At 41.1% G+C, this 27,248-nt stretch overlaps 1 protein-coding gene and 1 long non-coding RNA gene across 2 annotated transcripts; one reads left to right on the top strand and one right to left on the bottom strand.

Annotated features, from left to right (window-relative positions):
• Positions 1-400: 400 nt before the first annotated feature.
• Positions 401-24,804, bottom strand: TADA2A (transcriptional adaptor 2A). The gene is made up of 16 exons (XM_005298829.4): positions 24,675-24,804; positions 22,658-23,393; positions 21,535-21,641; positions 20,786-20,845; positions 19,697-19,788; positions 18,367-18,524; positions 17,751-17,839; positions 16,374-16,446; positions 10,832-10,895; positions 8,884-8,927; positions 7,916-8,026; positions 6,190-6,261; positions 5,437-5,569; positions 4,561-4,604; positions 2,654-2,727; positions 401-891 (listed from the first exon to the last, which is right to left on the bottom strand). The coding sequence occupies exons 2-16, from the start codon at positions 22,680-22,682 to the stop codon at positions 706-708; spliced, it is 1,332 nt and encodes a 443-aa protein (XP_005298886.1). The 5' UTR covers positions 22,683-23,393; positions 24,675-24,804; the 3' UTR covers positions 401-705.
• LOC135976551 (uncharacterized) lies at positions 24,784-26,506 on the top strand. Its single transcript, XR_010593773.1, has 3 exons — positions 24,784-24,830; positions 25,345-25,466; positions 26,410-26,506. It is a non-coding gene; the product is annotated as an uncharacterized LOC135976551 (long non-coding RNA).
• The last annotated feature ends 742 nt before the right edge of the window (positions 26,507-27,248 follow it).

The raw sequence follows: 27,248 nt of genomic DNA, 5'->3' as shown, positions 1-27,248 counted from the left end.
AAGAATTGCCTGTAGCTTGACTTGTCACCAAATAATGAATGTACTAGGCTTTTTAAAAACAACAACACTGGAGTGGGGTCTCTGACTCTTGCTGTGATATGCGCTAATACATATAAATGTACTTCCTAATGTGACTTTTCCCTCCTCCTTCCACATTAGAATTTTAAAAAGCAAACCCTTGCAAACGCTATTTTTATACCGTCAAGCACGTGCTCTTCTGAAAACCAACACAATTTCTCAAAAGAGTGAGAGAAGGGGAGGGGATTAGTTTCTAAACCCCTTCACCTACACAAACTACAAGTGAGAATTGTTTTTAGGGGTTGCAGTTCTGTTCTTAATTTACAGTGCTAGCAGAATCAAGTCCCATGGTTCTCTTTATAGCTACAAAAGGTGTTAGAAATGAATGCCTACTCACATTTAATATTAGCTTATATGGCACACAACTCTTTTGGAAGTACATGGCAGCATAATACTGACAACAGGAGTGTTTATACAGCAGAGTCAAAAGAAAACTAGACCAAGAAATGTCAGTATTCAGACAATTTGACGAAGTTCCCTACTTTTTACCAAAAAAATAAAAATAAAAAATAAAAATAAAAACAGAAGTGTCCTTGATTCAACAAAGTTTAAAAACTTTCAGTACTGTCAGAGCTACTTCAAAGCCATCTCCACATGTCACTCGTGCCAGGGCTTCTACATGTGTCTTTAGGCTTTGGTGATGTATCCTTCTCTGATCAGGAAGTCATAGATTTTCCTGGTTTTATTCACATCGATCTTGATGAGTGCTCTAGCCTGGGCTAATCTCAAGCCTCCTTGCTTGTTACACTCGTTCACTAAAGCAGCTTTATATTCTAAATAGGCTCCAGGGACCAATCTCACCATCTGACAGAGCTGGAAGACAAAGGTAAAGTTAATAAACGTTAACATCTGCCACACTCACTCGTCTTGCAATCCCTGGGATGGGGGAGGAAGGAATGATGACCAAAAACACACTTATTTTCCCCTGGGGGGGAAAAAATGGCAATTACAAGTGAGTCCAACCCGCAAGTAATAAGAGGAAGAGTTTGCTGAGAGGAGGGCTCTCCTGTTGGCTGCTGTTTTAGAAAGCATTCTTTACTGACAATACACTAGGGAGATGAGTGAGAACCTAATATTGCAGACGTGTGTTAGCATCCTGCGTGGGTGGTGTTCTGTGCAGACCAAGGCAAGTGCACATGCCGAAGAGACTCACAACCACCAGTTCAGCATATTGGACAAATGCCAGACAGGGCTTCTGTCTATTAATCCCCTACAGATGACGGTTTTTTAATTTTTTTAAATACCCTTTTATAAAAGCAGCTATACACACAGCACTTGCCCTCTAGCAGTTTAGGGCAGGAAATAGTGCAGAGTGGACATTATGCATTTGACAACAACTGAGCTTATTAAGGTGACAATCTCTAGTCTCTCCTGCAGAATGAAAATATTGATTCCAAAAAGCTCTCAGGTTCTGTTGTGTGACAGGAAAGGTCCCATGTGGCTCTCAGATATGGGCTTTCCCCTCAGTTCCGTGCTGTAAGGGTACCAGTGGAGATGCTGACTGCCTCTTTCTTTTTAATAATGAAGTGCTCAGTGACTGAACCCCATTGACAGAAATCAGCTGAGACACAAGGTCTCAATAAGAGAGACCTTCTCTGAACTCTGCAGACAAGGAAATCCGACTCCCCTGTAAGCTAATGCCCGGGCAAAATTATTTGTATGCTGAATGGAGCCAAAAATGCCACATCCACTGGTGAAGTTGTGATCTGATTTTTCACAACTGCTAGATACAATGAATGGAAAACACAGTTGATTGCTGTGGCAGAAAGGGAATCTAAAATTCATCTAATGCACATCAGATGTACTGACATTTGCTCCTTGGTAGAATAGGTGGTGAGATAAAGACCTGGTTGCTACTGTCTTCCTCCAAGTCAAGACCACCATCTTCCATTTCAAAGATTAGTAGATGCGATTCCCATCAACCTTCCAGTGCTGTTGTTAAATAGCCAGATAAGTCAGTCTCTCATATAGGAATTGGGAGATGAACTATAGTATTCTATATGGTACTAGGCCAAGTTAACAAACAGTCTCTTAAAGAAGGCCAAATTCTGCTCTTTGAAACGTGCAGCTCTCACTGATGTTACTAGGAGCCTAGTATGCACATCCAAGGGCAGAAATTTGGACAAAGCACAAAAAAGCAAGAATGAACTGTTTCATCTTCCATTGATCATCACGGTGTTATAACTCAACTTCGGTAGGTTTGGCCTAATACAGTTGACTGAGGTTTGGTCCTTTGGTCTGAGCTGGCTAAACTATTGAAAAAAACATTGTTAGGAGCAAGTGATGGTTCCTGTTGGGCCCTCAAAGAAATCCTCAGCCAATTTTAAAGCAAACATTCATTAAGAAAACGTTGCTCTCATAAAACCAGAGTGGAGTAAGGGACATCACACTCTGCACATTATAATGTAACAACTTCCCCAAGCTTCTTGCACTACAGTAAACCCATTTGCTAGATCTACAAAATATAGCTCCTAAAGGCTCTCAAGGTTAAGACAGCTCAACAAGACAGCGTCCGAAGATAAATAGCTACATGGTGGTGGTCTGTCTTCCCATTCATTTCAACTCCTCTCCTTACCTCTTTCTCCTTCTCGTTAAGTTTCTCTGTGCCTGGGAGACCCGTGAGGTTCAGTGGGGGGGCGCTCCGTCTACCTATGGAAATAAGGAAAGCATTGTTCACAGCCTACGATGCTAGTTCGGAGGCTGCAGTTTCTCCAGATGTTTGTCTCAAAAGGCAGACATCAATGATGTTAACCCAGTAAAATCCAAGCGTTTGTGGTCAGCTCTTTAGGGCTCAACTTCAAAGCTGCACTAGTTTAACTAAAGACATGGTGTTTTCAATTGATTAAGTTAAAATTCCTGTGTGAACACTTAACTAACCTTTTTAAAGATAGGATTTGCAAGGGATCAACTTCAGCTAAAATGACATTAGCCAAGTTTAAATAGAATAAACAGCATTTTACATCTGTTTAGCTAAATTGACTCATACTTTTAGCTAAATCAGTGCAACTTTGTATGTAGATTGGCTTTACTGTGTGCAGTTCTACAGTTCACAGCAGGCATGAAACAGGAATTTTGTAGGAAACTGCCAGGATTGTTGTCTTTTTACTGATAAGTGCAATGGTCTATTTTTCCCACCTAATAGTGCAATATGTCTAAAGTGTAACTGCAAATGAATGCCCACTGGAAACAAAGCAGCCAGATGGAAAATTTCCAAAAGAAGCAGTTGAAATGCTAAGCAAAAATACAGTATCTGCCACTACACTGCAGTGTTGGTCCCAGGGTATCAGACAGACCAGGTAGATGAGGTAGTATCTTTTATTGGACCATCTTCTGTTAGTGAAAGAGGTAAGCTTGCTACTCCGAGCTGCGTTTCACGTCAGACTATAGATCAGTTTCTGCAGTTATATATATGGGAGGGGGACAGCAGAAAGAGTTAAGGACTAGATTTTCAGAGACTTTTGGTGCCTAAAGAAGCATACAGGTGCCTAGTAGATTTTCAGAAGTGCCTATGTGGGATTTCAGCTCCAATCGATATCACCAATGTGGGTATTGATAAGAGTGTACATAATGGAATTTCCTTACAAACCAAGATAGTCACAGAAATGCTGTATGTGATCATGTAATTAAAGACAGTACCATACCACGTATGCACCAGGGGATTGAATTATGGTTGCATGGCTAACCTTAATTTTGGCATGTTCTAACTTCTGAGTGCTTGACTTTGCAACCTTAATATGTGTGTGTCATTCATATATAAACTCCTCACATCTGCACACTGATAGGTTTGTCATGCACACATCACTCTGACATGCGAAGAGACCCAGAAGCAGCTCCACATGACTGCAAGGAAAGGACAGAACATCTTTACCATCTTTTAAACCAACCCTGAATCTTGTTGCAGTGTAATCTGAAAAAAACTCTTCTCTTTTCCCTGGCCACACTCAATAACGCAGCTATAAAGCCTGATTCTATCTATATAGCCAGAAGGACCTAGAAATTCAGCAACAACCCACTGACTGTGCATCCAGAATGACTTGTGAGTTATAGACAGCGTTGACTTTTACTGTACTTGGGGATGAGGGTTGCGGATGGACAATTCTGTAATCAAGCAAGAGAGGCCACTCTCCTGAACTAACAGACTAGTGTCACTGATGCATGGTAGAGTCTACACAACACTTAGGAGGTAGTGTAGACATAGCCACCGTCGGCAAAATTTATGTTGCTCAGGAGGGTGAATATTCCACACCCTTCAGCGATGCAGTTATACAGACCTAGCCCCTAGCGTAGAAGCCCTCCCATTGACATAGCTATTGCCTTTCGGGGAGGCAGAATACCCACGCTGCCAGGAACTCTCGTCGGCGTAGGTAGCATCTTCACTCGCTTCTGCACCACTGCAGTGCTGTAAGTGTAGACAAGCCGTGAATGTTCATGTAGACAAGCCCTTAGGGCTTTTATTATAGCTCCATCATAGAAAATAATTACCTGAATTTGAAGCAACTGGCATTGTGGGACTCAGGCCAGAATCACTGCAAGGAAATGAAATGTCAAATTAACTATGCATTGTATAAGAACAGCTGCAAAAATTGGCCCCTATGCTGCTACTTCCCATCTTGTAACAATTGGAACATCCAACTTGCATAACCCAGAGATGAAGCTTAGCAACTTACATATATTAGCCTGATCCTTGAAGTCAAAGGGATTTCCATGTGCGCAGCACTTTCCAGTACTGGCCCAGGAATAAAAACCAAAGATAGAGACTAGTGGGGAAAAAAAGGGACGCTAGATTTCTGTTGATGAAGACTGAACTGTACCCAGCAGGAGATAAAGGGAAAGTACAGCCTTTTCTCTAGACTATATTCTTAGACAGTACAGGATGCAAGTTGTACAGGATACACGTTTCCTTCCTGTGCATTGTAGGTTTTGTTCACAGCCCCAGTTTAGTTTAGATGGCATATTGATAAAGCTGCTGCCGCTAAGATCACACTGCCAGAAAGGACATCAAATGCCATCTGTGTTCTCATTAATACCCCTAAGGGAAGACCCTTGTTTCCTGCAATGGATTTAAAGATAGCAGTTCAGTTCGCATTGAGATAGATAATGTGGTCAAGTTTTCTCAGAAAAAATCAGAATGCGGGTTACGGAACACTTTATGAACCCTACCTAGTCTCTCTTTGTTTGACACTTAAGCACTATTTTCATCACTTAGGGCTTTTTTAAAATTTCTATGAATTAGAGACTATTCCCCTCTCCCCCCATACTAATGTGGAAAACACATTTGTTACTGCCAATAGAAAGAAATGTTGAATCTTTCCAATTAAAGTTGTGCATGGAAAAGGCCTAATCTTACTGTAACCGTACATGTCAGCTTGTCGACTGAGCCATTGCTGGCAGGCGCTGCTGTCCTGGATGTACTGGAGGACTTCGGAAAGCATCGTGCGCTTTAGGCGCTCCTCCTCTCGCGTCTTCTTGAGGTGATCGTAAGTTCTTGCACCTACAGCAAACATGCATCACGTTCTGACGGACTGTGCTGAACCAGAATTCTCAGCCTGCTGTTCCCTTACTTCAATAGCTAGGAAATGAATTGTCCCCTAATATTGGGCCAGATTCTGCTACCCTTATTCAGGTGAGTGCAAATTATTTCAGTGGAAGTATTTGTGGAGTCACGTGAGGGTGTCAGGGTTATATTTAATTTCAGGGCAAAAATAAGTTACTATAAAAAAAAATCTCATTCAGCCCCAGAAGTGTGATTTAAAGTCTGATTCCTTCCTTCACATTCTTCACCTGTTGGTCGATACAGTGCAGCTGCCCTGTTCCCCGCATGGAAAGCATTTATGGCTACTGAGCTACCATACTAGTGCTTTGATAGCTTTTTGGAGTGATGACTATGTTGAGCTTTGCTCAATGGTGCGTTCACCAGGCTATCCATCAACTCAAAATAGTTCTAAAAAAACTCCACTGCTCTCCTGATGCATTATTAATAGAAGACTCTCTTAGCTAAAGAGTGAGTCAAACACATTAAAAAAAAAAAAATCTTCTCATTTAACACATCCTAAATGTAGCTTAAGCATCCTTCACTATCCTAATAGGCTGAATAATCTCCCATGTACTTACTACAGAAGTTAGTGATTCCTGCCGTCCTGTATTCCTGTAGACGCTTTATTTCCCTTCGCAGTTCAAATTCCACTGGTTTTTCCCCAACAGTAAAGAGCAGAGGAATCCAAAAAGAACAAATGTGGGTAAAATGCTGTTGTTAGTGAACATTGCTGCACATTCCTCACTCGTCGTCAGTTCAGTTACTAAAGTGTATAGCCACAGATAATATTAACTTTTTTGTACTTGCCCATCTGTGATCTTGAGCAAGCAGAACCTACAAATTACTGGACGTGGTATGATATAATCTGATCGCAATTCGGATTTATTTTGTAAGACCACTTCTAGATTGTTTGTGCAGCGAAGCTATTTTAGCTTCAGGCTCAGGGAATTCCTCCGCCCTGCTATCGATGAGCCAAATGATGCTACTCTGTGGGACTTTTATAAGACACTTTACAAACATTAACAATCCCCACAACACAGTTAGTTAAGTAGGAATATCCCGAGTTTACAGGAAGAGAAATTGTATAGAGAATATAGAGTCTGATTTTGTTCTCGCTGACATCAACAAGAGCAGAACTGAGCCCTAAGTAACTCTGGTCACAGAGGGACTCTGTACATACCGAGATTGGAACATGACAGACCTGAGGTTTTCAAATGATTCCTCTCTGGGGGGGGGGGATGTACTCGACTGTCTTAAGATTTTCCCTGGCTTGGATCCCCTTTCTCTGTGGTCAGTTCAGTAGTGCGTTAACCTAACTTTGCCCTTTATCTCTAGTTCGGGGATACTTATTAACTCGAGATTTAATTATACAGCTTCCTAGTACCAGTTAGTTTACAATAAGCAAAAAGTTTGTTTGCCTTAAATTAGTGAATCTATATTGCTCAGGAGCCTTATGTAATTAATGTGTATCCCTGGCTATGTCGAAGGGGGCTCAGATTAAATAAAAAGGCCTCCCTATGGCTAGTAAGACAATGGGACTAGGTGCTGGAGTCAGTACCACCCAAAAGGAGTAAAGATTTCTATGGTTAGACCCTAGCTCAGTATCTGGCTGTGTCATGAAATACAGCCACATCTGGCGTGGAACAGGACAGCTGTTCACATGTTGCTTTGTGCTTGCTAATGAAGAGTAATTTCCCCCCCAACAAAGCCACAGAATTTAGGTGCAATTACCCGCACTGGAATTTGACCAGGACACGCGGCAATGCACTTTATAATTATGCAAAAAGAATTTGGACAATTAGATGATGGAACAGTTTGAAACCATTTAAGGTGAGGCGCTTAATAGAGGCTGTGCTGTATAGTTATGTCCTAGCTGAGACAGCACACATGTACTTTATGGAATATACAATTAACCGCTGACTCAACCCCAATATTAACTTAGGTCATAGGTATTTTACTCATTCTATGGTATAGCATGGCAGTGCACGAACAGTGATCTTGTCACAAAGAGGAAGGACTAGACAAGTTAGCATAGGACTGTAGTATTTCATTATCTGACATATCCAACAATACACTCAAATATAACTCAATGGACAATGCACCAATAAGAGCTGAGGATTATTTAGTATACCCACCCAGGGCCATATTTATTTTATCTGAGGTAGATGGGTGGGAGAGGAGGAAAACCTGTACAGTATCTATTTCGAGAAGGCCATTGACAACTAATATAACAATCTGTCACCCACTTAAATGCTTACTTTCACTGAACAGATTAAACATGAACAAAATCAATAAAACACCTACGTGCATGGCTTTCAATGAACTTGTCATGCTCCACTGGGCCTAAAATTCTTGCAAACCGTCGCATTGTTTCATAAAGGTCTTGGACCTCCTTTGGGTATCGTCTCTCCAGAACTGCAATAAAAGAAAAATAGGGACCTCTGTGAGCACTATCTTTATGCTGGGCAGGGGAATTGGGATAGCTAGGGATTTTGTGGGGGGAGAAGAATCCTCTTCATATGGTAACTGCTAATAGTTCCCTTCACATGATACAAGTTCGTACCATGGTAGGGACAAATGCTTTAAAAAAAAAAAAAAAAAAAAAAAAAAAAAAAAAAAGGGCAAATCTACACATGTAGCTAAAATTCCCACTGGTTGTAACTGACATGGTGGTAAAATATGCCCCTGGATCCTAATCCCCACTAAAAATTGTACTGGTGTTGCTACCAGGGCAGCTGACCTGGTGGAATTTTTTTTTCACTAAAATTCCCTGGTGTAGACAGGGCCTCTGTGTTGTAAAGAGGCCCGATCAGATTGTGGCCCCGAGGTAGTATTGTAATTCTAGCAATACTTCCTCAAACCAAGTCACGTGTCAGGATCATAAAAATTTTTTTTTGAAAAGGACCTTTAAAGCCATGAGTTAACATCACATCTGATATTACTTTTAATGAGAGAGGGAACATAAATCCCACCAATAAAAGACTAAAGGAATCTGAACAGGTCACCATTATCTGTACCCACCGTATGGGTCCAAGTTTGATATTCTCCCCATGATGACAAAATTACAAACAAAGTGACAAAGAACGCTATCGTGCCCGCAACATGCAATTCTAAGTCCTAATGTATGATAACTAGGTGTTGATTGACAATATCTTGGACATAGTATGCGTAAACCATTTTATAATGTACACTGCAAATATCCAGCATTTAAAGTTTCTCTTTAACTTTGGCTTACAGCCATTTTAAAACAAAAAGCTGTATTTAGTACTTACTCTGAAATTTTCTGAGGTTGATGAGGCCATGGTCTCTTATAATTCTAAAATTAAAAAAGAAACAGTAGTAATAAGTAAGAACTCATTTATTAGTGAACAAACGTCAAAGGGATTCTGGTAATATTTATACAATTTTACACAAGTTCTAACTCTATAAACGGGGAATACATGATATTTTATAAACTATTAGTCAGCACAAGTTTGGGATAGCTATGTTCGTTACCATGAGTCCAATCGGCAGGGCTCAAAAAGAGCTATAACCTCTTAAAAAGATCTAAAATAGCTTCTCTAAACCCAAATGTCATGTCTCTTGAATGTCTTATGTCTTGCCCAGCCAAAGCTAAAAGCAAGTCCCATGCTTGATTTTCAGCCAGCTTGATTTAAAAAAACAAAACAACAAAATGGCTGTTTTAAAGCCGCTCATGAGGTTAGGATGTTAGACTAGCCCCAAGGAAATGAGTTAATGGGCAGAGGATAGGTGAGATGGTCACAGGGCTCCGCAATTATCACATGGATATTGCTTGTGTGTGTGGTTATTTTATTAACACACAACTTTTGAGAGAGAGAGAGAGAGCACATGCTCGCTTTTTGAGTAACTTTGTTAGGCAAGGTGGTGGCTGAACTTAAATATATGAAATGTATTACTTCCTCTCTCTATTTACATAAACTGCACAAGTGTTTTTCCATCCCAAGTAGAACAGGATTTAATAGGCGTTGACAGTGACGTTAGCAGTTTTATGTTCTCTTAGGGTTTTGTCCTGCCTGGTCTATTAAAAACTTAACAGCCACTGACACCAATGTGCTTTACACAATTATAGGGGTTAAGACACCTTTTTTTTAATAAGACACACTGTGTATCATCATGTAGTTTATGCCACATATACATATTTTTTTTAATTGGGAGAAGGAAGGGCAGGTCTAATTGAGTCTCCTTCTCTTTCAACTACCCTTCAAAATAACATGTTGTGTTGACCTTTTATTCTGGGAGGAGGGATGGACAAGTTTTGCTCCAAAGTTGTTAATCATCTTGGCCCCGGCAGTAAAAGGATGAATAACTTACAAAAAACTGGACAAAGTATTTGAAAGATTTACTGAATAATTCTAGAGTCATAAAATTTGTTGAATAAAGTATTCAAACTTTATTTAACCGCCTCATATTAGCAACACATAGTTATCTGTATTATGTGTCCTCAGACACTTAGGAAAAGAGGCTCTAGTGTACTAACCATCATGATGCGAGCATATCTATGGAAAGGGATTGGGTTTAGTAAGAGTAGGAGACTGGGAGTCAGGCCTCCTAAACCAGGGTCTAAGTACGCCTGGCCTGACAGCATGGTGATTAGAGAAGGGAGCTGACTTAGGACTGCTGGTTTCTACATCTGGATCTACCACTAACTCGCTGAGACGTCATTTAATCTCAGGGTCCCACTCTACAAAATGGGTAGATTATCTCACAGGGATGCTGAAGGGTTAATTATTTATAAATTGCTTTGAGATGCTTGTATTGAAAGTACTCAACTGGTGAAATTCACCACTGCGCATATGGCGAGCACAAGGCCTATAAGTCGCTTCTGCCTTGTTTTGACATCTTACAGGGAAGTTTAAGGTGTGTAGAAGCTTGTGCAGATCCTTTGGCCAGGAGGAATTTCACCAATATGTACAAATTAGTTCTGTGTTGTGTGAATCTGCATACTTCCTAGTCCGCTGAAGTGTTAAATTCTCCTGCTGAGAGCCATGCAGCTGAGCTGTATTCTGTGCACATAGGGAAGGCAGAATAGCAGAGTTGAGATCTGCTCTAATAGGAGAAATTTCCCTCAGTATTAGGTTTTTGGGATCCTTCTGGAAGGTGCTAGTTAAAATCAATTACACTTAATATCAGGATAGTATTACTGCACATAACACCGTGAATATTGAAGCTCTGGACTACAATCACTGGTTGAGAACTCACTTTTTTCTCCTCTGCCTTTCCTTTAACCTGGAGTGATAGATATCTACAACTGCAATCTTCAAAGCTGCCAAGTATAGAAAGGAAGATCAGAAAAACAGATTAATCACATACGAGATTATCACACCAGGCTTCTCCCCAGATCCCCCAAAAACCTGTGTTCATCACAGCTTGAAAAGGCCCACTTCACTTGTACGAAGCAGGCTGGCTGCCTTTGCTTCAAGATGTTAAAAATTCTTAGCCCAAAGTTACTATCTTACTATTGATATTAAGGATTTTTTGTTTTTCGCAAAAGGGAAAACATTTTGCCCTTTATACTTCCCTGAAAAGCAAATGGTTAGGCTTAATATTTGATAGGTTTTCTTCGGAGAAGGACTAGCCTGCAGAGAAATAAGGAAGGGGATTAAAAGAATGCCAAGAGCTAAAAAGACTGAGATCTGAATCGAGACAATTCAGAGTAGACTTTGCTGAGACTCTCAGAAATTACCTAGAAGATTTTTAGCTGGTTAACTTTTTTTTAATATATTTTGCTATCAACCAAAAGAGACCCAAGAGGGCAGTTCTCAACAAGTACGGAGAAAACTTGCTTGTTGTTAGAAACCATCTCTTTCTATAAGAAATTGTCTAAAATTCTTCTGGCTAATCCACCTATAGATTCTGCAACTCATTTTCACAGATACACTGAGGTTAATACATTTTCTTGGCACATTCTGGAGAGAGCAGATAAAGAAGACACCCAGCTCTTCCACTAGGACTAGCTTCATAATTCTGTTAAATAATTCAAAGACCCATCTTGCTAAATAAGCCGTGTGTGTTGATTTCTGGATTGGATTTTTCTCTCAGTGTTACTTATTTTAATGTTTTCCCAGAAAGAAAAGGCTTAAGATTCTACAATGGATTTATAGTCTGCAGAGACAACATGCAAATCTGTGAAACCAAGCAAGAGTATTTCTCCCTCCACCTCAATACACTGTATGAACAGATGTATCCAAAGTGTAGCAGAGCCAGAAACATGGTCCATGCATGACCATCCTCTCCCTGTTGCTGCAGGATAAAGACAAGTGCAGTTTATTAATGGAGAGTCAAATCAATTAGCAATTAATCTAGCAATGAAGAGGCAGGCTGCAGTAAGTATAGCTGTGGGAATTTACTTGATATTTTAAAATATACCATATGTATATTTATGTGTAAATTACATGTGGCTCCTAGTCTCCAGGCAAATGGCCAGTGTAGCCCTCTGTGCCATAATGTTTAGCCGTCCCTCTTTATTGGAAACCCGAAAGGGTTGGGGTGTGAGCTCAGAAGCCAGTTCTAAGTTCATTTGATGTTCCTTTTTATTTATGTAGCATCTTCAGGATAATGTATTTTGACTTATGTGAAATCAGTGTCCAAATTAAAGTCTGACAAGCTAAAATCCCGATGTCTTAGAACCTTTATCTGATACAGAATCTGGATGCAACAGATTACTAAATCATAGCAATAGGAAAGCTATAATGTCCTTGTTCTTTTTAACATAGGGCGATGGGAAGACATGGTGTATATTTAAATATAGATTTGCTTGGGTTTCTTAGCCCAGCAACAAGGCAGTATTAACAAATTCTCTATTCCTTGCTTAGATTCAGGGAGAGAAGAATGAGAAATGTAGTAAGTTAGATACGAATGAAATACCTTACAAAGTACAGGAATCACTGCCAATGTATATAAAACCTCTGTATTTTTAAGGATCCCAAAAGCTAAGCTGCCATATTATTTTCTGGGATTTGTGTGGGAAGAACGTTGAGTAGACAGAGATTGCATTGGAGAAACTCTATAAATACCACCAGTAATTGGTCACCTGCAACTGGAGGATTGTATTTCTGACACTTTCACTTGAATTTAAAGTGTTCTGAAAGAAATTATGATTGATTGGGTAGGGGAGTGAACATTTACCAGAGCAAATGAAGGAAAAAAATGGCTCTCTCACACAGAGAAAATTCACATTCATTGCAGTCGTCTTTTCTTTATTGACACATTCACATAGAAGCAACTGATTACAAGATCTGGAATGCATGAATAACCCAGACTACTACTATGCTACATGCTGCATGGTAATGAGAAAAGGGATGCTACAAGAATTAAAATGATCTGCCTCTGTTTTTCCCCTTGGAGAATGCTGGAGAGACAGCTGTTGACCTTATGACGAAGGAAATCCAAGGTGATGTCACAGTCAAAGTGTCCATTATGGGAAAAGATAAGAAATGATCAGTATAGCTTCCAATAATAGGCAAGGCTATTTCCTCCACTTTGAAACCAAAAAAAACTGTGCACGTGCTAGCGTATATCCAAATATAGTTTGCCCTACCCTTCCAATTCCCTTCTCTAACAGCATCTGCTCTGCAGAAACCTGAGTGGCAGTGAATGAAAGACATGTTTCAGGCCAACTAATCCACTAGTTGGCATCACTCATCCATACAATAGGAAGAATGTAAATTAATTTATGTAATTCCCAGTGTGCTCCTGGCTTTGTAGGCACACATTGGATATAATCCAAACTCACCCCTTCCCAGAGGAGAGAAAAATCTTACGGAATCTATTTTAGACAGCTGTAGCAGAGCCTCCTCTAGGGCTGTCTCAGGAATAAACATTGTGTAGTGTTTTAAAAACAGTATGTTTAAAAGGACATTGCCAGGTTTCATGTCACACGTTTTCACGCCAGCACAATCAGACTTTTAGTCTATATCTAATCCCTTCTTCAAAGTCTGCAGACAGCCTTGGTAAAATGCTTCCTGATGTTAAAAGTAAAAATCTTTTTTTGGGGAGAGGTGAGGGGGTAGGAGAAAGTCTGGATGAGGATTAATAATTAACACTATAATTCAGTCTCTAATAAAAACTCAGTTTCTAAGATTTTTCAAAAGCCCCTGACTGAATTACAGATTGGTAATGATTTGTTTCTTTCATTCTATCCATTATACTATATTTAATTGCGATATCAATTATCTATCTGCACACACTTACCAACTTACATGTGCTGCACACAAAGAGTTAACCGTAATAATGGTTTCACACTGCTCCTGAAGCCATCTTGTCAGCTTCAAGAAGTCAAAGTGAAGGATACAGATGATCCCGGGTGCTAAGAAGCTGGATGACTCAGCAATCACAAGCATTCTGTGCTCCTGATAAAAGACATTTGGGAGTCTAGATGCCTTATGTTAAACTGCATTTCTCTTTCTTGTGGGAGTAGTGAGAAACTGTGTAGAGCAATGCAAGGAAATATAATTAGGATGAAATTAAAGGGACAGGGGTCAGGTAGCTTAGACCTGAAAGAGAAGATGACCATAAAACGAATCTGCCCAGTTCATTTTCATTGTCTAATCGGAGTGAATTTCCCGAAGCAAGACGTAGAAAGTAAATTAGATTTCAAAAATTCATTTTTAACACAATGGTTATGGTAGGAACACGGAAGAAAACATTTGGCTTTCTTAAAGCCCAAAACAAATGTAGGCTAAATGTTAGGGAGGAAAAATTCCTATCTGTGAGAACTCTTTGTGAGATCCTCATCCCTGTGCTAGTCCCCTTTATGTTGAGTAAGAGGGCTGGAGCTTTTTGAAGGAGCCCTAAGTACCCCAGGTGTGACTGATAGAGTACAGCTGCCTATCCTGGCCCTTCTCACAAGCCCCAGTGAAGATGGTATGCCAGGAGGAGGAGCTGGGAGCAGGAGGGACATATTGGGACAAGCTGCAGGAATTCCAGGCAGTGCTGTGGCCCACAAGACAACCAGGGGAGACTGTCATAACTTAGGCCTCTGGTACGTTGGAGGACTTCTCCTGCCCCCAGAACAGCCAAGGACTGGGAGAGTACAAAGATGGCTTGCAGTCTCCTTATCCATTCTCCTCCACTGGGCTCTGAGTTCTGTGCTGTACCTCTTTGAGGGATATGTTAAATGGCTAATGTTGGGGGAGGAGGAGAGAGCATGCAATTGATGTGGAAGATTGTGTCGGTAAACTGGTTACTGTGAATAGCAAATGTATGAATAGGCTAAAATAGATGAATTAGCAAACAGAACCAGGACACTATTTATTTATTTGCTTGCTTTTCGATTAGCCAGGAGTTAATGGAGGAAACAAGAGCAGCTGTATTTACGCATAATTTCTTTCCACACGTGTTTAAAGAGGAAGAACTTTTTTGTCAGAGAGAGCATGTTGAACCTCTGCACAATGCACACTAGTCAGTGACTTCCCGAGGTAAGCTTTATAAAGGAATGACAGGCTGATTTATAATGCAGACAAACTGTTGCTATTCCAAGATTATAGTTTACAGATGGAAATATTTCCTGGGAGTCAAGAGAAGGTTTAAAGATTACAACACCATATTCTCTGCTGTGTCCTGCTAAACTTCACACTGAAATTTGGAATGACTGGGCTATGTGGAACTGGAGTTTCTTCTGTGACTCCAAGAAACACTAAGGCTTTCATGGTCAGGGTTACATAAAGAATGAAAACCAGCCCCCCAATAATTAGATGGAGAACTCTGAAATGTGAGCACGGTACTGTTGAATATTCAACATGTTTACAAATGAGAGAGACCAGAAATCCTCTTTCCCCCAAGGATTTAAATCTAATTCAATTCTAATACTTCCTTTTGTTTGGTACCAATTAGGCAAAACTTATTCGCAGAATTTCAGCGAACTCTTATTAGAAGCTCTTCTCTGAACAATATTAGAAGCTGTGAGAGTAATCCTCCTTTTCATGGAGAGGAAAAGGAAATCTTTATATTCAACTATGCCAATGCAGTTCAGTGTATTCACTTGGCTGAACAAAGATCACAATATCTCAAGAGCATATTTTGAACTCACTGCACAGGGCTTAATCTGCGCACCACCTACTGTTGCCTGTATCAATACCACCTTGCTAGCAGATTTCACAAACTAAGCAGGATTAGGACAGGTGGGAAGACTTTCAAGCAACACCTAGATTCAACAGGAGATGGCACTGTTGCATCTAAGTCAGTACTGAAGCAATGCCACAGCATGGTGTTAGCTGACACTGTGTTGCATGAGGTGCTACCTTTCAGATCAGGGTAAAATCCAGGCTCTGACCTCTTAAGATCCATGACTGTATCATAGTTCTTTACACAGATATTCTAGGGAAGATGCCTGTAACCTGGCAAAACTCTAGCTCTGGTAATACCATATGCCTACCCAAATTCTCCCTGCAGTTTCTATTGGATATAGTATTCCTGACTTCCTTTCCTAAAGTGCGGTACGATGTAGTTGGGCCTTATTAAAATGTTCCACCTTATAGTTGGCTACATTTCAGTGGTGGGTAAGGCAATCTCTTTAGAGTAAATGTATCCTGTACACCCCTGGTTAAAGTTATGGCAGGAGCACTGGATTGAAATACACTATAGAAATGCAAGTGTTATACCCAGCACACACAATTGAGAGAATTCTATTAAAATTGAAACTTTACCCCCAAAACCCATATGTGCAGAAAAATAAATTGAATAACGTTGACCAGGCATTTTGAGACGCCACTTTCAAACATTCTTCCCAAGACATGGGACTTACCATGTAAAATGTCTGAATCATCTTCCACAAAATCTATATCTCTCAAATCCCATTCAGCATAGTTGTCAAACTCCTGTTCAAAGAAGACCAACAAGTGCTCACTAGTTAATTCTAGGAACCTTGATAACTCACTGGAGCAGATGACAGAGCTGAAGAATACTGAAAATAGAGATATTTACTAAAGACCATTCCCTCCCCACAAAAAAAAGTCAAGTTAAGCATGGCTTTACAAGACTACATCCTTATGCAAGGTACACACCAGATGGAAAAACCCTACTGGGGTTTTAATTAGTGGAAGAATAATCTACTGCACCAATGACTGTAGCAGAAATACACAAGCATCCAAGTGGAGTACAATTTAAATAGATCATCATCTACCAGGTAACTGCCATTGCTCCTATTCTGTGTGGAAAATTCTGCGCAAAAATTGAAAAATAACATGGGCCAATGAGGGCTGTGCCTGCTTATTTTAGGATTGACTTTATCCTGGTATGTTAATTATGACATTAGTGATCACTGAATGAATAGAAGCTTGCTTTGTAAGAGGACTTTGTAACCATGGGCCTGATCAAAAGAAATTGAAAGCAACAGGAGCCTTCTTGTGAACTTCAGTTAGGTTTGATTCAGGTCAAATGTATGTGTCTCTAGGGAAAGTAAACTAAAAATAAGCTGCCCCCTTTTGCTGAACATCTCATTCACACATCTAGCCTTCCTGCATAAGAGTCATTCATTATCAGACTTTTGGTAATGCTAATGGCATGCCTTACAACGCTTATTCACAAAGTCACGGTTAACTGCTTCTCTGGCCCTTTAATACACCTCTCTGATTATAAATGGAACCCCCTAAAGTAAGATCTGCAGAAAAGAATGAGGGGGGATTTGATAGCTGCTTTCAACTACCTGAAAAGGGGTTCCAAAGAGGATGGATCTAGACTGTTCTCGGTGGTACCAGATGACAGAACAAGGAGTAATGGTCTCAAGTTGCAGTGGGGGAGGTTTAGGTTGGATATTAGGAAAAACTTTTTCACTAGGAGGGTGGTGAAGCACTGGAATGGGTTACCTAGGGAGGTGGTGGAATCTCCTTCCTCAGAGGTTTTTAAGGTCAGGCTTGACATAGCTCTGACTGGGATGATTTAGTGGGGGATTGGTCCTGCTTTGAGCAGGGGGTTGGACTAGATGACCTCCTGAGGTCCCTTCCAACGCTGATATTCTATGATTCTAAGGTCATGGCTATCCTTGGTTTTATCATCCAATCCCCTCATTTCCTTTAATACTTTTAATATGGATATTAAAGAAAATCTGTAGATAGAATGAGTGAGTGTGTGTATGTGTCCCTAATCGGTAGCAACAACAAAATAAGACAAGAGAGATTTCTACCTCAATAAAGTCAGCTCTAGCTGGCATGTACCCAGCCATGTCCCTGGAGAGCAAGGAATCAAAGGTAGGTCGTGGAGGATCATCAGCAGCTGAAAAAAATATGGGTTTTAGTTGCTGTGGATATTTTAATTTGACATGTAATTGCAAAACAGACTGCAGTTTTAGAAAAGAGTATTCCCTTTTCAGGTGCAGGAGGAATTTGTTTAGCTAAGACAGCCTTATTATTTAGTAATTCGGATGGGTAAAAGTGCTGAGTCCATTGGGATAAGGTGAGGTACACTACGTTCCTCAGAGAATCCTCTGTCCATAGTGTTGACCAGGAGCATTTTTTGGGGGTTCACTTTCTTGGGTTCAACATCAGGTGACTTCATTCCCTCACTCTCCCACAATGCACCTAATGGAGTGCAGTATATTTTATGTACCAAAAGGCTTGGTCTGGTATATGGAAAATCCTATTCTTAAATATTCTATGGTGATCCACAGACCAAATATTACTCTCCTTTCTGAGTAAAAGCAAAGTACACACCCTTCTCCAAGGTTCAATCAATTCTCTGAATATTTTATCTTAGAGACTGTGCAAAGAAATCCAGTGTCCATCCCTACGGAGGATACTTACGGTGGAATGGAATGGCCGTGTCAGCGTTTTGTGCCTCTTCTGCCTGCTTCAAGTTCAGCAACGTAGATGCAAACAAGGGATTGTTGATGAAGTGTTTCATATAATGTTTCTCACACTCCTCCTTTGCTTTTGTGCACATCTGATTGGCCACGTCCTGCCTAAGGAGGGGAAAATCCCACAGAAATTGGCTGATTTTTCACTAATGGAAAAAAGAATTATTTAAAGAGAGCTTGGTATGTTCAGCCTAGCAAAATGAAGGCTGAGGGCGGAATAGGATTTCTCCCCAGATGTAGTTATAGAAAGTAAATAGCAGGGATGGAGAAGAGCTATTTAAGCTAAAGGACAATGTTGGCACAAGAATATATGAACTGGCTATGAATAAATGTAGGTTGGAAATTTAGATGATGGTTTCTAACCATCAGAGGAGCAAAGTTCTGTAATAGCCTTCCAATACACGTAGTGGGAGCAAACAACCTAACTAGTTTTAAGAAGGAGCTTGATAAAACTTTATCGGATTATCTGAGTGGGTTGCCTGCAATAACAGGACTGGACTCGATGACCCAGTCCTTTATCCTATGTTCTAAATGGAAATTCGAACAGGTTTTCCAATTTAATTTTGTCTGCAATTATATTCATGAGACCTCATGTTGTTCTGTTTAAAGCAGAGCCTGGAGTTCTGTTAACTTTACAATCTGGCTGTTAAGTATGGACCACATCTTAATACAAGCATTGTCTTGCGAATTGGAAGGGAGATGGCTCCCAATTGCAAGCATGATCTCCTCTAATTTGCAAAAGCCTAACTACAATTATTTGAATACAGACTAATACCAGAAAAGTAATTATCTTTAATGTGATATAGCAGCTGGAAACAAGAAGAGCCAGCACCATGTGACCAGCCAGCTCTCAGCTGACCACAAGCTTTATGGACCATCTGGGTGCCACAGACCACAGTTTGCGAACCTTTGTCTTAAGGCAGTTTACATAGGAGTAAACTGAGGCAGGGTGAAATTAAAAGCCTGATTATGCTAGATGTCAAGCTCCCTCAAATTCCAATGACTTCTGTGGGAGTTGAGGGAGTTCTGCACCTAATCTCTCAGGATTAGGCCTTCAGTGCCTTCCTCAATGTCACACACAGTCAGTGGTAGAGCTGGGAACGGACCTCTTGATCTTTCATTCCTCCACACTAATGGTTAGATTGGACTCTCACCCATGAGGAATATGCTATGTTGTGTGCCAGAATATTCAGCACTCAGATCCTAACCCAAAGCTCTCAGAAGTCAATGGAAAGACTTGATTTCAATGGGCTTTGGTTCAGGCACTAAATTCTCACCAGTTTCCAAATCCACAGTCCATCACGGCCTCTAGAAGTGCCATTTCCTCTTGAGCTGTCCAGCTGGGATCCAGAACAGGAAAATCTGACGTCTGGAGAGAAAAAAGAACAAATCTCAGGGTCCCTCTCTGTATAGATCACCACCTACAGAATCAATGAAATTCTGGTGCTATCTGGCAGTAAGAGCTCAAGCTGCTTTGGTACTGACCGTTTAAAAGCTTCACTTTGTCCCAAGGCAGTTTTATGTCAATACGCCATCTCCCATAATTACTGCTAGTTTGTGAAACTGTCATTATAGAAGCTCTAAATACAGCAACATTTAATGTATCTACCAGCTGTAATTCAAAAAAGTATAGTGTCATGAAATGAAATCTAAATTGTTTTTTAAAAGAAGTTTCTTTAAACTTTTTCACTGGGGGAGGGAGGAAGCAATTTGTCCATATGATAAAATAACCGTCTACCAATTTTTCTAATGAAAGCCTGTGAGCCATATATGGACAATAAAACACAAATCAAAAAACCTTTGCATCATTCCATATAGTATTAGATATGGATATTTTTTCTTTAATTTTAGTAAGAACATAAGGGCTGCCATACTGGTCAGACTATGGTCTATCTTGCCCCATATCCTGTCTCTGACAGCAGACAGTACTAGAGCTTCAGGGGCAGTGTACAGAGCCACCCATCTTCCACTCAGTTTCTGGTAGTTCGAGTTTAGAATCACCCTGAGCACGGGATTGTATCCTGATTATCTTGGCTAATATCCAGTTCTTTCTTTGAACCTAGTTATACTTTTGGCCATCACAACATCCCATGGCAATGAATTCCATAGGTTAGTTGTGGGTTGTGTGAAATAAGTACCTCCTCTTGTTTGGATTAAACCTGCTGCTTATAATTTCATTGGATGACCCTAAATTAAAAAAAAAAAAATCTGCTGCTGGGTTAGATTTCTGACAGTTATAAAATTCTGAAAACGAGGTTATGTATCCAACAGACTTTTAATGTGAGATTAGTAAACATGGGTCTAACTTCTATAAAAGGATAACAAAACCCAAGATGAAGAAAGATAAATTTAAATTGTATACTTACCATGATTTCATAAGTATGATCGCTCTGGTGTTTCTTATACTCAAATCCTCGTGTGAAACACTGCAAAATAAAAGATTAAAACCATGTTACTTTCCTGCCTCTTCCTTGAGAATACATTTAAGTTCTGTTTTGGTTTTTTTTATTGTGCACTAACTAACAAAAATTGTCCACTTTATAGATAAAAGTGGATTTTTATAGTGATTTAGTCCCCTCTACACACAAAAATCCCAATTTGAGTTAATCTGTTGTTGGACTGTTTTCACAGTGGCTCATTCCAGAGGACAGAGCACAGACATTTATATGCAGAAAAGTACTAGAAGAATAAAATTTCCCTTTAGTTAAAGGAAGAAATAACTTGTCACCCATCTTTCCCAGTTTAATACTATATTGAGGATGGTTCACAGCTATGTACAGCAATTTAAAAGGAATTCCGCTTAGATAAGACCTGAGATATAAAAGGTATGGTCTATCTGTGTAGACCACTACACCATGTCTTTCTCTCTGTGTGTCCATGGGTGCCTAATCAAAGACTTCCTTCACCTGCTCATGCTGAATTCCACATTTCTCCCACCCTCCAACATTTTCTCTACCATTTCCCTGTCTCTGAGCAAATATTTGTCAGATGAACATGAGTTGATACGAGACGGACTAGTAACTAAAAGGTGATAGGCAATGGTTTATCATTAGAAATAGCTTTGATGACCTGGTTCTCAACAAGGCATACACTTCCACTTTTACATTCAGCTTACCTGCAAACACAGGAGAAAGGGAGGAGGCCCACATTCTGCACATTTGATGTACGGTTCCATGAGGTAGGAAGAGCAGCCTCGGCAAGGTGGTTTATCAAAAGGGTCATCTATGAAATCAACAAGAAAATACACTGAAGGAAATTGAATGCAACACAAGCATGATATTATTGTTTACGCAATCATCCATAACCACTAGAACCTTGTATTTTTAAAATAAAGTTAGCAGTGTATCTATATCCTGTGTGGTCTCTTCAGTTGATATTACATTTTTAAAAATAAACTGTTTAGGCAATAAGAGTTTACATGTTACAGCTGATGTAACCCTTTCTTCTCTATTGCAGTTTCAGCTTCCTCAACTATCTGTTGGAAGTTCTTCGTCCAACTTCAGCTGCTAAAGAGATCCTTACCTTGACATCTTCCCTGAGATGGTGAAATTATAGATCATAACTTGGGCCGGATGCTGTGATGTGCTGGGCATCTTAAACTTATGCAATGAAAGTCTATCCTATTGAAATCTATGAATACTATCCTCCAGAAATGCAAGCAGCACGGACTGGAAGACCAAAGAGGTCCTTTCTAACTCTAGTATCTATGATTCAGTGCTTCTGAAAGCTGGTTAAATCACAGACCAGGAGACCAAAGTAATATATTTATCTAGGGAGACTGCACAGCACAGGAAGTGGCAGCTGTCCTATCTGTTTGCCCCCAAAACAACCTAAAACAATAGTCTGTCGGGGTGAGAAAGGTGTTCTGTTTCTATAGCCAATTCAAGCCTTGGCCTCTCTAAGTTTGTCAAGAAGGGAGTTAATAAATGTTGTGTAGTGGTGGGTGGGTTTCTTTGTGACAGATTTATTCAGTGGGATATTTATATTTTATTTAAAACTTTATATTTAAATAAACAATTAGGATACTTAATTTGTTTATTCAACTAGACTATTTCCATTACCAAACCTCTGATCCACCGAGGGCCCCCATCAAATTATCTTATGACAGTTCTGGGCCCAAAACCATCGCGTGGATCAAAATACCCTATTTCTCAGCAACCCTCATTGGAGGATAAAGCCTTCAAGCGAGGGCAGATGTTTTTAAGACCTCTCTGTAAAGCTCTATTTATTGTACTTACTGCTGAAGGAGGCCAGGCGCTCCATCCTGCTCACACGGTTGTGTTCTTCTTCAGGACAGCAATAAAAGCACCCCTCCTTGTACAACACTCTTCAGTGTAACACGAACACCTGCTAATGTGTCTACCAGGGTACCATCCAATCGAAAGAAAGCAGGCTGTTATACAGCCCCTAGAACAGATAAGCTCCTCTAAGATTGTACCAATTACTCAAGCAAAAGGGCTGTCAGTCATTGCAACAAAGATCATTTGACGTGGCTGAAAGTCTGTTCTCTGCAGGTGAGAGAAGAAACCAAATCCAGAAAAATACAATTCATAGTATTAAGAAATCTGGAGCTCCAGGATCATCACTTATCTGAAGAGAAGACTGATGTGACTCCAGTAAAGGTGGTGATTGCCAAGTAACCGTAACATCATGAATCTTGAGTACTTTGCTATAATTTGTCCTTCATTAGCTCTGCAGAACCAAGAGCTGGGCCTTTACGGTTTTATATATTTGTACTAGGCAGATTTAGTCTCTTCCTCACTGCTTATCTGTGATTAAAAGAAGAGGCCTTGAAGTTCTGAGAGTTGAAAACAGAAATTTCCTTCACGGAGTAGCGAAAGTTTCCTCTAGGAGCATGGTCATCAAAGCTAAGTTAGTGGACTTTATAGAACCGATAACTGCTTTTAAGAGCTGTGAGCTGGCTGGCTGTATATTCTCCCCTTCTCGTGCAACAGTGCCAGGACAACTATATTCCTGTCAGAAAAGAAAATAAGTAATTTAATTCAAGGATCTAACTGCTTTACAAACATTAACTAATGCACCCAGCAATGAATTCTGTTAGAGAGGTCAGTATGGTGGTCAAAGTATCTCCAATTTACTAATAAGGAAACTAAGGCCAAGGAAGTGAAGTGACTTGCCCAAAGTCACAGAGCAAACCAGTCATAAACCAGGGAGCAGAGTCTAGACTCTGTTCTAGCTATTGGATCACACTTCAGATCAAAGTTCCCAGAAGAGAGCAGGACAGCCATCAAGTAAGGTACAATTTTGTTAGTAACAAAAACTTGTTACTTGAATCTAGTTTAATTAAAACTGATTCTCCCCAAGAATCTATAATGTAAATTTCATTGTGTGAAACATTTAAAATGTATCAGTACCAACCAACAAAAACACCCAATGGAGGATTGCAATAGAAATGTATGTTAGAATAGAGGTGAAATTAGGTGTAGGGTAAGGACCTTTTCAACCTATGCAAGTATGGGGAAGACAAAGGGGGTACTCTAGTCAAGTGTTTCTCAATCTTTTTGATATTAGGAACCTGCTTGCTGCCTTCCTAAACTGTGCCAGGGAGATCTCAGTGACCAGAGCCACAGACCAGTTGTTGAGAAACACTGCTTCAGTTCAGCATGATGAATATTATCCTCCTACTCCTAGTTCCAGAATAGGTGCAGTTCTTGGTAAAATTATCAGCAGTGCAAAAGAGAACAAGGTTGATACCACCGCACTAATACCAATGACGGTTCAACAGCCTCTCTGACGAAGTTTTGTTTCATGGATCTATCTTAGGGTTTTATAGGGCCGTCCATCACCATAGTATCTGATTGCCTGCCATGGAAAATCAAAGTCCCTAGTGGTCTTCCTGGAGTTTCTGAGCTCCATCCACCCCTCCAGAACAAAAGACCCTGACCCCACCCCCCAAGAACCAAAACTGCCCAAGCCCTCATCCCCCAGAATCAATGGGACCCCCCCAAAGACACCCCTAGCCAAAAACCCCGCCCCCCCAAACAGACCCCGCCCCTGAGAGCCCTGCAGCTGTGGTTTACCTCAGCGCCCCCTAACGGAGCAACAGGGGATGCGCGCCCCCGGCGGCGCGCGCTCCCACCACCAGAGCGCGCATCTGGGGTGGCCGGGAGCGCGCAGCCACCCCTTGTGTAGACTCGCCCTCCCCCCACTCCCCACTTGGTATCACCCTGCTTCCCCCCGTAGCCACATGGTCTCTCCCCCGGCTCCCGACCCGCTTTGCCCCCGGCCCTTTACCTCACGCCGGCTTCGCCCAGGCCCCGACCCCGACTCCTCCGCTCCCGTCCCAGCGGCCGTCCCCACGTGCTCAGGCTCGGCGCGGCGGGAACGCGTACGTGCGCGCCCACGGGGCGGGAGGGGGCGAGGCTGCTGGCGCCCGCACGCCACGTGTTTGTGGGTTTGGGTCGCGCCGCAGGAGGGTGAAGGGGGGGCGAGTTGTGGGGTTTGGGTCGCACCGCAAGGGGGTGGGAGGGGGAGGAGTTGTGGGGTTTGGGGGCGCAGCGCAAAGGGCCGGGAGGGGGAGGAGTTGTGGGGTTTGGGGGCGCAGCGCAAGGGGCCGGGAGGGGGAGGAGTTGTGGGGTTTGGGGGCGCAGCGCAAGGGGGCCGGGAGGGGGAGGAGTTGTGGGGTTTGGGGGCGCAGCGCAAGGGGCCGGGAGGGGGAGGAGTTGTGGGGTTTGGGGGCGCAGCGCAAAGGGCCGGGAGGGGGAGGAGTTGTGGGGTTTGGGGGCGCAGCGCAAGGGGGCGGCAGGGGGAGGAGTTGTGGGGTTTGGGGGCGCAGCGCAAGGGGCCGGGAGGGGGAGGAGTTGTGGGGTTTGGGGTCGCTGGAAGTGTTGGGGGGGGTTGTGGGCTTTGGCATCATTGTACTGAAGATTTGTTTGTTTTGCTTTTTTCTGTTTGTAAAAACAAGACACTCTTTAGCCTGTATTTAGAAACAAATGCATGAAAGCCATCTGGATGCTCCAAGGTCCATCTCTGGATTTTGGCAGCACCGTAGTTCCTGCAAAGGTGCAAAATAATTATCAATTATTGGTAAATATCTTCCTCCTGGCCTAGATTGGCCAGACTTGCAGTTTTATTATCTAACAGTCTCCTTTGCCCTCTGTGCGCAGCCTTTGCAAGGCATAATGTGTTCAGATTTACCTGGGTGTCTCTTCATTGGTAGGAGGACTCCTGCCATTTATATGAATTTGAAGGATGTTGTTTTTATTTATTTTTGCAGTATACATGTTTCAGTGAAACATTTAAATTCTTGCCCTTTATTTAGTTTTTACTCTCCAATCATTCAACTAATTTACTCTTAATCCTGGCTTGCAGATAAATTAGTTTGACCAGGTCCTCAGATGCTAAGAAGTAAAATTAGAGCCATCTGAGGAGCTATCTGTAAAAACAGCAGACACCTGGTATGTTAAGTATCAGAGGGGTAGCCATGTTAGTCTGAATCTGTAAAAAGCAACAGAGAGTCCTGTGGCACCTTTAAGACTACCAGATGTGACCATGCATTTATCCATGTTATAAAATAGGGCTAAGGTCCTATCTGCACTACACGTTGGCACAATTTTGGATCTGGGTTAGTGTTCCACTTTGTTGCACCCAATTTATGTAACTGCCTATGTTTGTAACATAAATGGGCATGCTGATTCTCCTGACTCCATTGTCGTGTATGGAATTTAGTGATGGTAACCACTTACTGAGTTGGATCTACAATAGGGATTTGCACCAGTGTAACTACATTGAGGTAGTCCTCATGTAGACAGGACTCTAATTAACAAAACTGACATTTAAATTACCACCCTTTGACTTCCTGCTAAACTGAGTTTACATGTCTGAGAGCAAGTGTTTCACAGACCATCTGCACGCTCTAGAAGATAGCACTGCATCAAATAACATTTGAGAGATTTTTCCCCAAATCATAAAGGCTAGAAACATTTTATATTGCCAACATTAATCTCTGCAGAATTTTATATTGCTCTAGGGGTCAGAGGAATGCATGAACCAGTCTGCATGCTAAAAAGAATGACCGGAATGCTCAGATTTCAAAAGAGGGAGAGGAGCGCCCATAAACTTTGGTGGTAAGAAGAAAGCAAGTTTGTTTTAATTAAATCTTTCAAACAAACAAACAAAAAAAAGATCCTTTCCAAGACACTGTCCTAGACCTGTGTATTCTTGCGTAAGTGGAATAACAAGGAATTCAAGTTATTTTCCACGGAGTGACAACTGTTTTCCATGGATGACAGAATGACTATTACCAATTTAGCTGCAAAATGACCAATAATTCCTGCAGATATCTCATACACTGATGCATCACCTCTTCATGATAGACTCATCCAGGAACCTCCCATAGGTAATCTAGAGAGGAGCCATGGAAGACAGTTGTGAGTATTACTCTTGGTACAGAAAAAGGTGTGAGGTGGAGAGTGAGAGAAGACTCCATTAGAAGAGAAGTTAAGAAGGAATGTGAGGAATGAGACAGGATATAGGATGATATGAAGGTGGATCTGTAGGTGGTAAGCAGTTATCCAGAGCCATGAGATGAAGATGAGGCATTGAGATTGTGCGTCAGATTGTTCCTTCTCTCTGCTCAGCACAATTACTGCATTTGTTGTTTGAAGCTGCTTCCTTTCACAATTTGTCTAGAAGTTCCACGTAATGTATAATAAAACTCCATCTCCTGTCAGCTCCAAAATTTTCCCAAATGTGTTTTTAGTGCATTTATAGTTCATTTTCATAGTTGTATAATACAGTTTATGTAATGCACTTATTGCTAACCTCAGTTCTTTGGAACAAAATCTTTCCTGGTGTGACACTCCTAAG

Source organism: Chrysemys picta, chromosome 19, assembly GCF_011386835.1.
Source record: "Chrysemys picta bellii isolate R12L10 chromosome 19, ASM1138683v2, whole genome shotgun sequence".
NCBI lineage: Eukaryota > Metazoa > Chordata > Testudines > Emydidae > Chrysemys > Chrysemys picta.
The sequence above is the reverse complement of the archived record's forward strand: the minus strand, read 5'-3'. Positions and strand labels throughout refer to the sequence as shown.

Excerpts from the sequence above, each read along its gene's own strand:
- TADA2A (XM_005298829.4), bottom strand. The coding sequence starts at position 22,682 with ATGGAGCGCCTGGCCTCCTTCAGCA. Across the intron at positions 8,928-10,831 it reads GAAAGGCAGAGGAGAAAAAA|AATTATAAGAGACCATGGCC; the intron begins GTGAGTTCTCAA and ends TTTTAATTTTAG. Across the intron at positions 8,027-8,883 it reads CAACCTCAGAAAATTTCAGA|TTCTGGAGAGACGATACCCA; the intron begins GTAAGTACTAAA and ends CTTTTATTGCAG.